Source organism: Camelus dromedarius, chromosome 8 (genome assembly GCF_036321535.1).
Source record: "Camelus dromedarius isolate mCamDro1 chromosome 8, mCamDro1.pat, whole genome shotgun sequence".
Taxonomy (NCBI): domain Eukaryota; kingdom Metazoa; phylum Chordata; class Mammalia; order Artiodactyla; family Camelidae; genus Camelus; species Camelus dromedarius.
Genome location: NC_087443.1, coordinates 83543721 through 83560702, shown reverse-complemented (window position 1 = coordinate 83560702; position 16982 = coordinate 83543721). Strand labels below are relative to the sequence as shown.

The window sequence follows — 16982 nt, the reverse complement described above, 5'->3', positions numbered from 1 at the left end:
CGCTCTGCCCTCCTGTCTCCCACTCATTGGCCCTCACCCAGCCCAGGGGCAGCTGGTGCCTGACCACGTGTCTGCTGATGGAACACTGGGGAGGGCCAGCAGCTACACTGCCACCAGCAGTGAGAACTCGGGGATACGTGGCCTCACACACCCAGGGTGAGGGGGTGTTGGGGGGAGGTGAGCCACCTACTGGGGGCACAGGGCCCTGCAGTGACCAGGGCCCAGGACAAGACAAAGGCAGAGTGATGAACGCCGCAGCCATGAGGACGACTCCGGACACAGGATGCTTTAACACACTTTATGTTCCAGCAACCACAGCAGCAGCAGCATCTCATGTCTCTCTCTCCAGGAAGACCTCACGCTCGGCTCGAGCCCAGCCCTGGCGGGACCCCAGAGACTTGAGAAATTAGACAGCTGACCCCCAGTGACACTAACATCTTCAGTCTTGAGCCAGACTGAACGTCGTCCATCAGAGGAAAGGACCCCCAGCTCCGGAGTGGCAGAGCTGGGCTCAGAGTGAGCGGAGGGCTCACAGCCTGGGTCCGGGCTGCTGGGCATGTGGGTCCTGCAGAGCAATGAGCCGGTCAGCCTCTCTCCAGCCGGACAGCAGAGCCCCGTGTGTGGTGGAGTAAAACGTCCGGTGTGTGGCTTCTCCCGCAAACAGCACCTGGGGCTGCAAAGAAGGGTGAGGTCAGGGTGTGTGCCTGGGTTGGCCACAGGCCCCACGCCTCTCCCCTGCGGCCAGCGGCAGGTGTGGGGCAGGTGTGGGGCTTTGTTCTTCCCCTAATCCCGCGCCTGATGTGACCAGGACACCAGGGCCAGCACCATGGCTGCTACACTGAAAAGAGCAACAACAGTGCAGCACACCCAGAATTAAATGTAAGCACAGAACGCAGCGTGGAAAGCATCACCCAAAACACAGAGCAAAATCCAGAAAAAGTGAAAAGGAAGAAAAAAAGCTGTGATAATTCAAGAGAATTCCAGGAGAAGCGGAATGACTGCCAGCAAGTATGGGGCTCCTGCTCTTCCTGCTTCCTTGGATATTTGAAAACCAGGTGAATCACAAGGGCTTCGGACCTCCCAGCAGCAACGTGGGGAACATCTTCAAAGCCCCGAGGGACGTGGCTGCCAAAAGAGCACTTTGCACCCAACGTGGGGCTTTTGCGCCGCTGTGAAGTCTTGGACACTCCTCTACCTTGAATCTGGGCAGGCTTGTGGCTGCTTTGTCCAGTTAGTGAGGCAAGACCTCTTCACTCAGTCACAGGAGCAGCAGTGCCCACTCCGCGGAATGCTGGTGCTGGAGCCCTGGGCCGCCACGCTGGGAGGGAGCCCAAGCCACACAGAGAGGCCAAGGGCAGGCACTTGAGTCCTTCAAGTCCTCCAGCCAGGGAAGACATGTGAGAGAAGCAGCCTCAGAGGACCCCTGCCCCGGCCCATGGTCACCCCCAGCGGGTCATTCTCGCAGCTGAGATGCCAGACATCACAGGACAGAAACAAGCCGTCCCACGTTGCCCACCTACAGAATCTGTCAGCAAAGGAAAGTGGTTGTTTCCACCCCTGGAAAAGAGACTGTGGCCCCTCACAGCCCAGGTGTGGACAGTGCCCGCAGCAAACAAGACATTGGAAGTGAGGAGGTCCCACCAGAACTACTGCACCACACCTGGGAGGGCGGGGAGAGGAGTGCAGGGACACTAAAACTGATGTGACTTAGTCAGAATTCAATCAGTCATGCCTCAAACCGAAAGTTCAAGAGCGACACCACCAAACAAGACTTGGACACCAAGCACGACTGCTGGGTGGTGTGGGGCAACCGTGAATGTTTACATATGACAACACGGTTATGGTGATGTATTTTAAGAGTGTGTCCTCGATCTTTTGGAGATGCCCACGGAAATATCTGCAGACAAAGCTACAGCACCTGTGGGACGAGCCTGACAACAGGCGGCGCCACAAGATGCCGTGAACAGACAGACACGAAACCGGAGACAGGAGCTCAAAGGCTCTGCCCACCTTTGTAACATGGAAAGTTTCCCACAATTACATGTTTTGTAGAAAGTGGTAGATAGCATGTTATTTGGAGATCCGGTAGATTCAGAGATCAGAATCAGCCAGAAGAACAGTCTGGGAGGGTCCATGGTATGCCCCCCACCAGCATGCTACATTAGGTCCTTTTCTTATTTTGTTAGCCAGCACCGGACAGTCCTCTGATGCTTTAAGCTATGAGCATGTATAATTCTGATAAAAATAATACATTTAAGAATTACTCTTAGTTTCCAAAAGAAATGGACTCTGAATCTCAGAGTCCCAGGTCTCCATTCCCCTCAGCATCTCCCAGCCTTCACAGGACTGTCCTGGGCTCTGGACCCTGCAGTGGGGACCCCAGTGCCCTCACTTGGGCACCCACATCGTACCTGGGCCTCCTTGCCGTCCGCAGGGAGGGGCTGAGCTAGCAGGTCAATGTCGTCCCCGGAGCTGCCCACGGCCACATAGCTGTAGGAGCCCCTGGTGTACGGGGCACTGTGCCAGCGCGACCTCAGCACACTCCTGGGTGCGGGGAGCTGCGGGTTCCCTGGACCAGAGAGGCGCACGCGTTAACCCAACATCCGCCTGGACGTCTGCAGTGAGTCTCTCACTTTAAAGACTGAGCGGTTCAAAATCAGAGAAACTGCCCGGGGAAAAAAACCAGGGCACAGAGAGTGTAAGTAAGAGGCTCCCCGGTCCCCCAACTCTGCTGGCCGCCACCGCCTGGGCGGAGGCTGGATTCCCCACCGGGCAATGGGGTGGCACCACTGCCTTTCCGGAGCCGCAGCACCTCATCTGTAAAGCTCTCGTCAAGGACACCGCACCCATCCTGGGGGCAGATTTTAGAACAGAGAAGTGGGAAGGGGTTGTAAAGTCACTTTGGTCCTCAGAGACCAGGACTTCTGGTGGCCCACTAGCACAGGAGGATTGTCCCAGGAGAGACCCCCTCACCCTTGGGAGTCTGGGTCCCATCAGAGAGCAGCCGCCAGGGCGGAGGTGGTGCCGCGGCCCCCAGGCCCCTACCTGTCACCCGGCGAAGCACCTGGGTCAGAGACAAGAGAACGTCCTCATCCGACAGTGTCTCCATGAACTCGGACTCCAGCCCAGCGATGAAGCCGCAGAGCACGTGGGCAGACCTGCATGGAGAGAACAGCGCTGGGCTCCCAAGTGTGGCACCACTCCCGGAGTACCCTCCCAGGGCCTGCTTGGTCAGACTCCCAGGTCTGCCGTTTCCATCCGACATCTGCCCGGTGCTCAGGAGTCGTGGTGGGAACAGCCGCCCTCAGCAGAGCCGGGGCCTCGGCACAAGCCCGCTAGCAGACCCACGCGCAGGGGAGCGCCCCGCTCGTGGCAGGGCATACCGCGAAGCAGCCGCATCAAGTCCTGAGCCTTGAGAGCAAGTCTTTCTAACACCCCACGTGGCAGGATGGGGGGGACCGGGCACACGTGAGCCGCCAGTGGACCACTGCATCTTTCACAAATGGCCTGGGTATCTGGCAGACACTTTCTCAAAAATGAGCAGAGTGTGTCTCTTACAAGGAAAACAACAGCAAGTATTTATTGCTGATGACAAAACTGAGGCTCTCGAGCAAAAATTAGAATTTTAGAAGCTTGCCTCTGCCACCAACAGTTCAGCCGGCCCAACGCAGACTTTTCTGGGACCAGGGGTGATGGTAATAAATTTAATTATTCACATTGTACGGTGAAATGTTTCAACACTTGGAAGACTACATGAATCCTTCCTTTCCGAATGACCGAAACGTGGGTGGGTTAAAGACCATTCAAAGGGCGAGACAGACAAACAGAGGCAGAGTAAGATGCAAAATCCACCAAATGGTTTCAGGCTCCACACTGCAGCTGACCTCTACAGAACTGCCTTCAACCTCCTGAGTCCTGGCGCAGCACCAAAGAACACCCGCAGTTATCTGAAAACCAAGTAAAGGTTACTCCTCTTCCCAAGCACAGGTCTACAGCGTGCTTCACACACTCCACCCAGACTGCGGAACCAATGCAGGGCAGCCATGGGCTCCAGTTACCTTCTATTATCCAGACACTAAAGACGCTTGCAAAAGAGACAAAACATTGCCACTCTTCTCACTAAAGTCTGTTTTAGAAATGCAGTTGTTTTTTGTTCAAAAGTGTTATTTATGTTAATGTGGAATAGCTTTACTGTCATTTGAAGAATAAACATTTTTAAATTTCTCAGATTAATTGCTAATGTGATAAATGCACAGATATAACCCACATGAACAAAAGCTCTTTAAGATCCTGAATAATTTTTAAGAGTAGAAAAGGCGGATCCTGAGACCACAGTGTGAGAGTCACTGCCCAGGGCCATGGCGTGTCCCACGAAGGCGCCCAAGGTCCCCGGGACCATTGTCGTCGACATCCTGAGCCTGGAGCAGTTGGCCAAGCCAGTCGCTGCTCACTGCCCAACCGTCCTCAACCCCCTGGATGTCAGCTGCATCTTCAATGCAGAGGAGACACCCGTCCCCCTCCCAGGCTGCAGGAGCCCACGCACCCTGCTCTCATGGTCATGGGGGTGAGCCAGGCTGGCGGGCCGTGGAAATGTATCCATCTCCCCATGCCTCCAGGCCGAGAATGTGGCCCCCAACCCCTCCAAGTCTCTGCGTGGAAACCTGGAGTCACATCCACCAGCTGAGCACAACACGCTGTGCGATGATGTTGCCGGAAGAGCCAGTCCCTCCCTCCCTAAATTACCCACGGTCTTACATCCTGAGTTAACACTGACTCCCACAGGGGGTGGGCCCAGGTGTCTGTCCCATGCCTTAGGATGCCCTTGGGACCCCCACCCTGTCAAGCCCTCCAGAAACACCTCACAGAGGGTCGACACTGCTGGACCCACAGTCAGAGCTCACACCCAGGGCACCTCACAGAAGCTTGGGATGTGTACGTACTTGAAGGCAGGCAGGACCAAAAAGCCAATAAGTTTCTTGAACCAGGCGTCCTGCAGCTTGAGGGTGGCATCCTCCAGGGGCGACGTGTCCTCCCACACCAGCTGGATGTACTGGCAGTCCGGCTGCCAGAAGGGTTCCTCAAACTCCAGAAAGATTTTATTGTTGGTCCCAAAGCCTATTTTCCTGGTGGCTTCTGCCTTCTCACTGGGCAGCGGAGGCTCAAAGAAGCTGTCCAGATGCTCCTTCAGAAAACCTGGAATTCATAATTGGACGGGGCTTACACTATATGAGCCTCTGACACTGGAATCAACCGTCGTGGGCACGCTCCCTGACCCAGTCAGGAGAGGCCGGGAAGGAGTCTCTCAGGAGCCACGCAGGCTGGCCGTTCGTCATCCGTCCGGACTCTGGCCTCAGGCAGCCAGCACCGAAGTGGAGGGATGCGATAGGCCCTGTGAACATCTGGCCAGGTGGCGACAGTTCACACACCAGCCGCAAACTGCTCTGCAGGGACAGTTCTCACTCCTGAGCCCTCCAGGACTGGCTGAGAGGGGCAGCGAAATAGACATGGCTTTATCCAGAAGCTGCATAAGAATGAATCTGCATTTAGCCCAAAGGCAAACCACAAGGGGGTGAAACACGGGAAGCACCAGCCAATCTCGCAGGTCCCTAAAAAAAGGACAAAACAACCCTCTCACAGGTCCCTAAAAAAAGGACGAAAACAACCTGGCAGGAAACGGGCCCTCTCTGTGCAGATCTTAAACCAGCAGCTCCCGCTGCTAGAACTGATCCTACAAGTATGTGCCCACGAGTGTTTTTAAACGTACAGGTACAACACTGTGTGCAACAGAACAAGCGAAAACAACGTAAATTTCCACCAACATGGAGTAATGACACCTATATACAAGAAAACACAGTGTGGCTGTAAAGAACAGATGTGGCAGGTGGGCAGCGCGCCGGGGTCGGCGGGGTTGGGAAGGTGGGGGGGGCGGGCGGAGACTCTCACTCTTCCTCTTACATCAGCTCTGGCACCTGCTCACTTGGTGAACTTGGGCAGTTAAGTGACTTTGCTCTGCTGGCATCTGTCAGACAGGGGATGGGACAGGCGTGCCCCAGGCTGCTGCCCGAGGAGTAAGAGATAAGCAGGCACGGCTTGCCTTCAGCCACCTCCATCTTTCATCACACTGCCAGCTGCTACTCCAAGGCTTCCGTCTAAAGCGTCAGATCTAGAATTAAATAGGATTATACGTGGGACTCCTTCCTCGGTTACTACCGGGACCTAAACCTGAGACCTGGCTTTCACACCTGCTCCATGTCTAAGGAAGCAGTTCGGTGAACCTCCCAAGGCCATCCCAACTCTCCCATAATTACCCCAAAAGGATCAAGACACCTGCTGCCCTGCATTTTCTCTTACTGTGAAACACTTAATTCCAAAGCACATGATTGCTGCAAAGCACAAGAGAGTAACTCTATCTGAAACTCAGAATGAAAATGTGAGCTTAGTAGCCCACAAACACCCCAGGGCCAGTGAGGCTGGAGAAAACCAGAGGCCAGGGCACTGGGATGGGGAACTGGAGGAAACCAGACAGAAAAGTGCGCTTTACCTAAGGGCACGGTGACAACAACATGATGTGCCGGGAAGCAGTCTCCATCCTCACACTCCACCAGCACCGGAAACGTCTCCCCAGGAGCAGAGGCTTCCTGGAAGGACCCATTCCAGTGAACAGTCTTCACAGGCTTGTTAAAAACCATCACATCCTCGGGCAAGGAGGCCATCATGCGGCTCGTGAGCCCCTGGTAGCCCCTGGAGACAGAGGGGTTGGCGCGGTTTAGAGGACCAGCTCCTGGAGGTGACTCTCTGGAACAAGCCCTCCAAGTTCACAGCAGATAGGGGAGCTGAGCTGCTCTGGTCCCGACCTGGGGGCCTGGCCCAGCCAGGGAGGACGGCAAGGAGGCAGGGGCCTCATGCCTCCAGCTCTAATGCGAGGATTCAGTGAGCAAAGGGGCGCAGAGCTCCCCAGGCACTCATGGAGAACAGGCTCCGGCCTCACACGGCCCAGGGCTCTAGCTCTGCTCTGGGCATCTGCTCAGTCACTGGGGCCTCAGGGCCACAGTGCCAGAGGTGACACCGGGGAGAGCCCAGCAGGACAGTCCTGGAGGGTCTTGTGAGTGCCTGGTGGGAAACGGCCACCCACCACAGAGGAGCACCTGCCTGCCCCTCTCTGAGGCTGAAGCCCTTCACACGGTGCTTCCATGCAAAGGGCCGCCTGACCATGGGAGGAAGAAAGCATTATGAGATACAGTTCCTTCTTTTAATCACTTCTTCTTAAAAATATTTTTTCTTTTTCATAAATGAGCAAAACTCAGGAAATAAATGACCAATCTCTGTAAAACAGGGAAGACAAACAGCCCCCTGTCCCTCCCACCCATCCCCTGCCTTCCAAAGCTTGACCCGAGGTACGTGGAGGGACCCTGGAGGCATGGGGGCCCCTGGAGGAATGGGGGGTCCTGGAGCACGGAGGGCTGTCTGGGTGGGTGGGGTACACACATACCCAGCAAAGGTGCAGTCCAGCCCTGGCAGCACAGTGTACTCCCCGAAAGGCGCGAGGGCCACAAGGTCCATGCTGTGCGTACCGCTCACGCAGCACTCCAGGTTGAAGAGGCTGTTCAGGATGGCCAGCTTGAGCTTCTTGGTCTTCTCGTCCTCTGTCCAGCAGGCCATGCGCTGATGGATCCTCTTTTTGAGGAACTCCCCAACGCTGGGCACCGGGTTCTCGGTCGCGTGCAGGAAATCCCTGGTCTGGTCTATGAGACCATAGAACAGACCGGCCATCTCCGCCACCAGCTCAGGGCTCACACTTCCCCCCGAGCTGGTGTAGGTCACAGAGGGCAGGCCCACATGACCTCCGGTCTCGATCAGCTGGTTCTCCTCTGACAGCTCCTTCTTGCCCAGCAGCCCAAACTCAGCAGCCAGCTGGAAGACGGGGTTGCCCTGGGAAGGGCCATGGATCCAGTGAGCGCCAACCTCCACCACACCACCTGGGAGGGGCAGAAGATGCCACCTTGAGGTTCCTTCCCAGAAGCCCTCCTCTGGGACCGCATCTAGCTCTACCCTTCCAAATATGCTCTGAAAATCAGCCAGAGGTCCACGCAGTCCCTGAGGACCACAGACTCCTGGCAAGGCCTGTCAGGCGGGGGGCGGGGTGGGGGGGCGGCGGGGAGACTGGCCCGCGCTGCCAAGGGAGGACACAGAGGTAGGCCTGGGGCAGAGACACATTTATGGGAAACCCCGAGGCTGGAGGGGGAGCTACCTGCGGCGGCAGAACCGCGGGCAACTGTGTAGGGCCATGGGTTTCCTTCCCCGGCAGGAGCCGGCCCTGCTCACAGTGGGCAGCTAAGTTTCGGGGACCAGCGAACTTTGGCTAAGTAAGTGGGGCGCGGCGGGGATTCACTCAAGGGACCAGAAAAGGGTTCCGGGTCCCTTAACCCTGTACGCAGGCAGAGCCAGCAGATGACAGAGCTCCGGCGGCACCAACTGGGTTCCGGGAAGGGGTTCCGGGAAGGATTTCTAGGAAGGAGTTCCGGGAGAGGCTGTTACCGAAGCTGCTCTCCGAACGGATGCGGCCACCGGCGCGGGCTGTGGCCTCCAGAACCCGCAGGTGCGAGAAGGCCGGGTGGCGAGAGAGCCTCTGCGCCGCGCCCAGCCCCGCGATGCCGCCGCCTACCACCAGCACCCGCGGCCCACTGCCCGGGGCCTCCGCCTTGCGACTTCTCGACTCCATCGCGCTGTCCCAGTACCAGTCCCCGCGCGTCCCCGCGGCTCCGCGCTGAGGGAGCGGGGAGGAGACCAGAGGCGGGCCAGCGAAGCGGGGCGGGGAGAGGGGAGGAGACTGGAGGCGTTTGGGGGTCGCGGGGCGGGGCCGGAGGAGGAGCGGGGAGCGTGGCGGGGCTCGAGGCGCGCGGAGCCGGGCGGGAGGTGGGGCCGGGGCGCGGGGACACGCGCCCCCGCGTCAGCCCCGCTCCGCTCCGCGCGCCCCTCTAAGCTGGGCGTGGGGCTGGGCCTGGAGGTTTGGCCCACGGCCTGGGGTTGTGGCAGACGGCCTCCCGGGAGGACGAGGGCGAGCGTGGAGGGGTCGGTGTGTGTCCCCTGCTGCCGGGCGGTGTGGGCGAGCGTCCCCACACAGAATCGGGCCGGCCGGCTGGCCTGGCGGGTCGTGTCTCCTTCCAAAGGAGACGTGGAAAGGGTGACCAGAAGGCGGAGGAGGCGCCTCCCTCCTGCCTGAGATGGGCGGCCGAACGCCTTCACCTCCGGACCGGCGGAGCTCGTGGACGGAAGTCCCAGAGCGGGTCCGGTGGGTACGGAGGCGTCAGAGACGGGCGGGGACATAGCCTACCGGCGACGCCACTGCTCTCTGCGTATGTGTATGTATGTGTGTAAATGTATGCAGTCACATGTCTCAAACACACAGGACGCATAAAGGACAAGATAAAGGGTAAATGGAGAAACGTGTCTCCCTGACCCACTCTGGCCCCAGGAGAGGGAGGCACATACAAGCGTGCAGAATTTCCGGAGAATTCCTCTAGTTCCGACAGGTCCTCCTACGGCTTTGCTGGGATTAGAAGGTTCCTGCCTTCTGTTAAGAGGGTTACCAGACCTCCCCGTGGCACATCGTTCCTTCTCTGCCACACCTGGGCGCTGCAGCTCTGAGCCACCGCCTGCTGCCTCCGTGGACTTCCTGTGGCCGCCTGTTCCCTGCGGCGTAGGGTGGGCAGGGAGAAGGGTGAGCTCCATTCTGAGCAAGTGGTCTTTCTGTTGGGATCTTCCTCTCGGACAGGACCCCTTCTCTCCCTGTGTTGCCCCCAGCTGTATATTCTTCTTGTTTGATTCACTCTCCTGGGGAAGCCAGGAGGTGTCTGGGAGATTTTAGTTTTCCCTTGGCGGGGTGGGGGTGGGGCAGATAATTAGGTCCATTCATTTATCTACTTATTGTTTTTTAAGGGAGGGACTGGGGATAGAACCCAGGACCTCCTGCGCGCTGAGCCCTACCTCCCCCCTCAGAAGGCTGTTTTCATTGAAGACACTGCAAAGCTGCAGGTGTCGTCACCATGCCCTCCTACTCGATTTGTAGTTTGCTTGGGCATAGAGTTCCAGGTCAGAAACGCCTTCCTCCAGACTCTGAAGGCATTTGCTTCCTTTCTCCTCCCTCCTGGGAGCTCTGTGAAGAACCCACAGCCGTTCTAGTTTCTAATTCTTCACAAGCAGCAGAGGCGTTTTCCTCCCTGGCAGTTTTTCAGATCTTCTGAAATTTCACAACACGGTGCCTTGATTTTTATTTACTGTGATGGGCATGCAAAGGGCCCTCAGTCTGGAAACTCCCATCCTTCTGTCCCCGCAAATGATGTCGTTGATTTTTTTCACTAGTCAGTCGTTTCTGCTGGTGACTCCGCCCTGAGCAAAATCCCTGACAGTTTTTTGTTACCTCTTTCCAAAGTCCTTATTTTAGGATGTCAGACTTCGAGCCTGGCCCTTGAATTTCTGCTCTGCTGCCTGCGGGATTTCTTCCATTGAGCTTTTGTTTCTGCTGTCATAGTGTTAATTACCAGGAACTCTTTCTTCTTGGACAAATGTTTCTTTTCAGAGGAGAGAAGGGTTCTCTCCTTCCTTCATGTTCCTGGGAGCACATCCTCACTTGTCTAAGGACATGAGTGACAGACACCTGCTCGGTCACTGTACTCTGGGTTCTCTTTTTCCTGTTTCTTTTGGCTCCATCTTCCAGAAAGAAGCTCTCTGAGATGTCAGGTTATGTTTGTCTCCTCGTGATGAGGAATGGTGGACCAGAGGGCTGTTTGTGAGTGGGGCCCATCACATTTGAGCTTGACTCTGGGGTGCTCTGGCAGCAGGCTGTCAGAGAACCCCCCTCAGTATCTCTAGGTACTTCCCTTTGAATTGGTCAAGCTCCCTGGACAGAGTCTTCCAGTCTCCTGCCTGGAGCACATAGGCCAGGCTGCCAGTATCTTTGAAGTCAAAGAGTGGACAGGAGTGGGGAGGGTTGGCATTCTGGGGGCAGCAGACCCACCTTCAACTGTGCCTGCTGGTCCCTCCTGGAATCCCTCTGTACAGAGAACAGACTTCTAGGCTGCTGCCAGGATGGGGACCAGACAGTCACCCAGTGCCACTGCCTGGAATGTGGAAAGAGGTTTAGGAATTCACCTGCTTCTTAAGCCTAAGAATAGAGTACCTATTCAAATAATCAAGGTGCTGAGGACTCATCCCTGAGTAACAGGGACAAAATCCCAGCCTGCATGGAGCTCAGTGGGAGGAGGCAGAAAACAGACACACACACATGTGATAGTCTCCTGCAATGAAATGTGCATGCAAGGAAACATGCCCTTTAAAAGAACAATTTTGAAAGTAAAAAATAATAAAATTTTTTAAAAGAACAAGTTTGGTCAAAACTAAGAGGTATCACTTCACACTGGCCAGAATGGCCATCATTAAAAAGTCTACAAATAATAAATGTTGGACAGATGATTGGAAAAGATGATGTGGTATATTTATACACAATGGACTACTACTCAGCCATAAAAAGGAATGAAATAATGTCATTTGCAGCAATATGGATGGACCTAGAGATTATCATACTAAGTGTGGTAAGTCAGTCAGTCAAAGACAAATACCATACGATATCACGTATGTGGAATCTAAAAAAATGACACAAACTTATTTACAAAACAGAAAGAGGCTCATAGACACAGAAAACAAACAATGGTTGTGGGGGAGGGAGGGATAAACTGGGAGTTTGGGATTGGCTGTTACAAACTACTGTGTACAGAACAGATAGACAACAAGGTCCTACTGCAGAGCACAAGGAACTATATTCAATGGCTTATAGTAACCTGCAAGGAAAAAGAATATATATATATATTCTTCAGATGTACATATCTGAATCACTATGCTGTACACCAGAAACTAATGCAACATTGTAAATCAAAAAATTTAAATTAAAAAAATAATAAATATTGGAGATGGTGTGGAGAAAAAGAACCTTCCTATGCTGTTGGTAGGAATGTAAACTGGTGCAGCCACATGGAAACCAGTTAGGAGGCTCCTTAAAAAACTGAAAATAGACTTACCATATAATCCTGCAATCCACTCCTGGGCATATGTGGGGAGAAAACTCTAACTCGAAAAGATAGCACCCCCCCAACTCACTGAGCACCCCCCGGCCTCCCCCGATCTCCAAGAACCACCTCTCCGACCACTCCCCAGACGGGGTGGGACACTGCCTGGTGGCTCGCTTCACGCTGGTCATGGTCCCGCGGGGAAGGCTGAAAGGTGAAGCATGGTGGGAGAGGCGTGGGACCTTTCAGGGCGTGGCGCATGCGGGACTGGGGTGGGGGCTTGAGGGATCCGGGAAGTTGCGCCTTAGGTGGCGGCGGTGACCACAGGGGTCCAGAGGCAGCCAGGGTGACGGTGCCACCTCCCAGCTACCGCCCCACCCATGCTCCGCTCCACATCAAGCTGCCGCCAGACCCCGGCCTGTCACTCCACCTGACGTCTGCAACTTGTGAGGAAAAGGCTGGCCTCCTGGCAAGTCGAGTAAAGCTGCCCACCTGGGGTGCAGCTGCCCTGGCCCTAGTGTCCCTGTTCATAGGGGGCACTTTATCTCCAGTCTGCCGCCTGAAGCAAAGGCCTGGCTCAGGGAGCTCCCTCCTCAGAGGTTCCTCTCCGGGCACACGGCTCCCCCAAGGTTCAGGGAAGATGTCCACTCTGCCTTTCTCCCCTCCTTCTGGCCCGCCACCTCCTCTCTGTCAGCGGTCTTCTCCTGGGAGAGATCAGGACGGTAAAGGAGGTCTCCTTAGAAGGTCTGAGATTTGGCCCTGACTGGCCCTGGCAGGAGCTCCCAGGACGGGTCTAGGGGACTCACATACTTCTGGTTCAGCCCCTGGAGCCTCTCGGTGACCGGCAGGATTCTGCCACAGGAAGGCAGGGACCACTTGGCTGGGTTCCTCCAGGTGGCCCACGCAGACCAAGGGGTAAAAACGCCCTGGTCCCGCTCACACCTGAGACCACCTGGGGGGAGGGCCTGGGCGCAGACTGGGGGTGACTGGAGAAAAGGCAAAGTCACGGGAATGTGACACACTGCCTTCATGGCCAGGGGGAGGGAGCACCTTAGACCCCAGGAGTTGGGGGCAGGGAGGCAGGGCAGTCATGCTGTTTGTCCCCGAATGCAGCACCACGGCTTGAGTCAAGCAGCAGCTACAACCAGTGCTTGGTCTGCCAGCACTGCCCCACGTGCTCATGTGGCCATGGGTGGGCACTGGACTGTTCTGCTGGGTCTCAGGCCACCAGCAGCAGCTCTAGCACAGAGAGGACACACCCCATTTCAATCTGACTGGTACAAAGCCATGGGCTTCTCCTGATGCCCACGGGCCACCTATGGCAGTAGAGGCTGCAACTGCCCAGTGACATCACACGTGCCTTAACTAAACCGGGCTGCTCCTTTCCGTACACAGCTTTGTTAATTAGTACTCACGTGCCATGTACTTCACCCAGTTACAGTGCAGCCAGTGTCACTGGCTGACAGCGCATTTAGAGTTGTTCCACCACCACTACATCCCGCTTAGAACATTTTCATCACCCAGAAAAGAAACCCCCAACCCTGTAACGATACCCAGTGCCCACTCCTGCAGCCCCTGGCAACCACTAACCTACCTCCTGCCTCTGTGGACTTGCCTTTTCTGGACATTCCATATAACTGGAGTCACAGAACATGGGGTCTTTGGTCTGGCTTCTTCCTTCCACTCGGCATGCTTTCAAGGTCCATACCTGCTGCAGCTCGTATCAGTCTACATCACTTCTCTTTATTGACAAATAATGTTCCATTGTATAAGCTAATAAATGCTAATGTACCCATTGTATGGATAAATCACATTTTGTTTATCCACGCATGAGTTGATAAGCATTTAGGTGTTCTCTCACTTTTTGACTATTATGAGCATGCTGCTATGAACAACCATGTACGAGTTTTTGTGTAAACACGTTTTTGCTTCTCTTGGGCATATACCTAGGGGTGGAATTGCTGAGTTGTATGCTAACTCTAAGTTTAAGCTTTTGAGGAACCACCAGACTGTTTTCCAAAGTGACTGCATCATTTTATATTCCCACCAGCAGTGTATAAGGGTTCCAGTTTCTCCAGGTCCTTACAGGATTTACCATTGTCTAACTGTAGCCGTTGTAGTGGATGTAGTGTCTTATTGTGGTTTTGCGTTTCCCTAGTGACTAACAATGTTGAGCATCTTTTTGTGGGCTTGTCAGCCATGTGTAGATCTTTACTGGAGAAATGTCTGTTCAATCCTCTGCTCACTTTTTAACTGGCTTGTCTTTTTATGACTGAGTTTGTGAACATTAATAAAGGAAAACGTCATCTAAAATGGAGTGAGGAGGCCAGAAGGGAGTGCTCTCATGCAGGAACCACTTGACTGTCAATTCAAGGAAGAACGTCCACTACAGACCCCAACCGGAAGCATCCTCCACTACAGGTCCTGACAGGAAAGATGCTCATGGCATCTCTTACAGTAGTGACTACCCCAGCTACTCAGCCAACAAGAACCTGTCATCACACCGAACTCTCATGTTCCCCCAACTGACTTTCCTTCAAAACCACCCCTCCCAACTTCCTCCTTTTTCTCTGTAAAATTGCTTTGTTTGAAGGATTGCCTATGGCTTTTGCTGTAGCCTGCTTACCCAAATTGCAGTTATTTGCTGTTCCCAAATTGACCTATTTTGCTGGTAAAATAACTGGCTGTTTTATTCCGTAGATTAGCAAGTTGAAAGCATTCTTTATATATTCTAGACACGAGACCCTTAGCAGATATATGACCTGCAAAACTTTCTTCTCTCATTTCACTTTCTTCATAGTATCCTCTGAAACACTAAAGTTTTTAATTTTGGTGAAGTCCCATACACACACACACACACACACACACAATGTAAAATTTTTTTGGTCACTTGTGCTTAAATTACTTAAATTACTTCATGGAGGAAAGAAGCCACCTGGCCCCAACACCAGCCCCCGGGGTGTTAGAGAAACCTTCTGTGTTGGGGCCATTTTCCTTGGGGTGCCTGTCAGTCCTGCGGCCCACAATGACACAGTCTCCTTTGGTAAAAGTCTTTGGTAGTCTGTTACTGTTTGCATGAAAATGTCTTTATTCTATCCTCAGTCTTGAAATAAAGTTCTGCTGAGTTTTCAATGATGGTCTGGATTTTATTATTTCCTTGAAAATAACCATTTTGCTTTTCATTTGTAGGTGATCTTTTATCTCCACCTTTAAATTTGCAGAACTTGGGCAAGAATACAAATGGAGGCTAATAATGTATGTTTAAACATTTACAATTTATAAATCAAAGTAACTTAAATAGGTAACTTCACTGTTAAAGTTTCATTACATATTATTTTATAAAAAATAAAACTTCATAATCTAGTATTCAGTAGCTAGCCAGTTACCGATGTAAAGGATCAGCATCATACTTCATGCCTGGTAAGTCTAACCCTATCAACACATAAACTTCGCGGTGATACAAATTGTCCAATGTTGCAAAGCATGCCTCCGCCACCTCGTGCGGCTGCTGTGATTACACCGCACACACTTCAGAGCACTTCAGGGCCAACAAGCGGGAGAGGGAGAGACACAAGGGAGTGGGTGTGTGCCACTCCTGACAGGCAGTGCTCAGCAATGAGAAAACCAGTTACGTGGTGCCTCTGAAAGGAAGGATTTTTGCTAATTACTCGTCTTTTCCTTGCCTAAGCACTTACTTCTACCCCAACTCCTTCTCACACTGCAAAGCAGTATTATCTCTGATTCCTTGTTGCTACTGAAACTGAGTCCATCTAAAACGAAGTTTATAATTAACCTCTCCAACCAAAACTTAATTTCCTTTCTCGTCCCCTCTGACCTCAGCCCTGTGCTGACTGAACACATCAAGCAGAGTCAGGCGACTAAAACTGCTGTCGTCCATACAAGTACATGGGCTGGCTGCTTCTCCAGGATAAGATGAGCTAACAGACGCCGGAGCCACAGACCACCTTGCCTGAGAATGTAAACCAGAGACACCTTGACCCTTGAAACTGGATTAAGAAATATCACAGAATGACAATTAATCCCAGCCTCTTTGTTCTTCCCCTAAAAAAAAAAAAAAAAAAAAAAAAAAAAAAAAAAAAATCCCCTAACTCAGAGACCAAGTAGGGTTATTTGAGTGGGTCGGTCTTCGGGTCACTTGCTCGGTGCCCTGCAATAAACCCTCAAGCTGCCGCAGCACCCACTGTCAGAGTTTGCGTTCCTGCGCGGGGTTACACCTGAACGTGCACCTGAGAGCGGATTCCAGGCCACTGGGAAGTCCGCCAGCCCGAGCAAGCTCCAGAGCCTAGGCTCTGTGCGGCCCACAGCCCTGCATCCGGCTCAGAGCCGGAGCAGGTGTGGCTCGAGGTCTCACCGGGAGCGGGGAGAACGCCTGCCCCGCACACAGACACGCCGGGAAGTGGCGGGAAGGGCGCGGCAAACGAACCGGCCGGGCCGAGAGGAGAACGCGGGCGACGCACGCCGGGTGGGCAGCTCCGCAGAGTCCGCCCCGGCCTGGACCCCGGCCTGCGCGCAGGCGGGCTCCCCGCGGCCCTCCCGCTCACGCTAGCGTCCGGGCCGACCCCGAGCGGGCGCCGAGGGTCTCCGGGCGGTCGGACCGCCTGGCTCAGGCGGGTTTCGACGCCACCCGGGGCCCGTCCCGGCGGGGCTGCTCTCAGGTCTTCAGGGCTACTTCCGGGGTCTGGGGCCCGCCAACCCGGCGCAGAACCTGCCCGGCAGACCCTCCTCCCGCCCACCCCTCCCACTTCCTGGCTCTAGTCCCCTCCCCCCCGCCCGCCCCTGACCCTTGTCCCCTGACCTCTGAGCCCGCACCTGACCTTCGTTCCCAAAGCGCATGCCCGTCGCCCCGCCCCTTCCACCGGCCGGCTGGTCTCGCGATACCAGCATGGTCTCGCGATGCCGGCC

The 16982-nt window shown here is 54.5% G+C and overlaps 1 protein-coding gene across 5 annotated transcripts; it reads right to left on the bottom strand.

The window, feature by feature from the left end:
• Positions 1-279: 279 nt before the first annotated feature.
• PAOX (polyamine oxidase) lies at positions 280-16980 on the bottom strand. 5 transcript variants are annotated; one of them, XM_064488586.1, is made up of 7 exons: positions 16895-16980; positions 7490-7976; positions 6542-6741; positions 4941-5193; positions 3046-3158; positions 2412-2569; positions 280-673 (listed from the first exon to the last, which is right to left on the bottom strand). In XM_064488586.1, the coding sequence occupies exons 1-7, from the start codon at positions 16962-16964 to the stop codon at positions 530-532; spliced, it is 1425 nt and encodes a 474-aa protein (XP_064344656.1). In that variant the 5' UTR covers positions 16965-16980; the 3' UTR covers positions 280-529. The 5 variants fall into 5 exon arrangements, 4 of the variants coding, with proteins under 4 accessions (XP_064344656.1, XP_010996629.1, XP_064344659.1 ...); XM_010998327.3 differs by lacking the exon at positions 16895-16980 and adding an exon at positions 8536-8854; XM_064488589.1 differs by lacking the exons at positions 2412-2569; positions 16895-16980 and adding an exon at positions 8536-8862 and having other exon boundaries at positions 579-673.
• Positions 16981-16982: the final 2 nt, after the last annotated feature.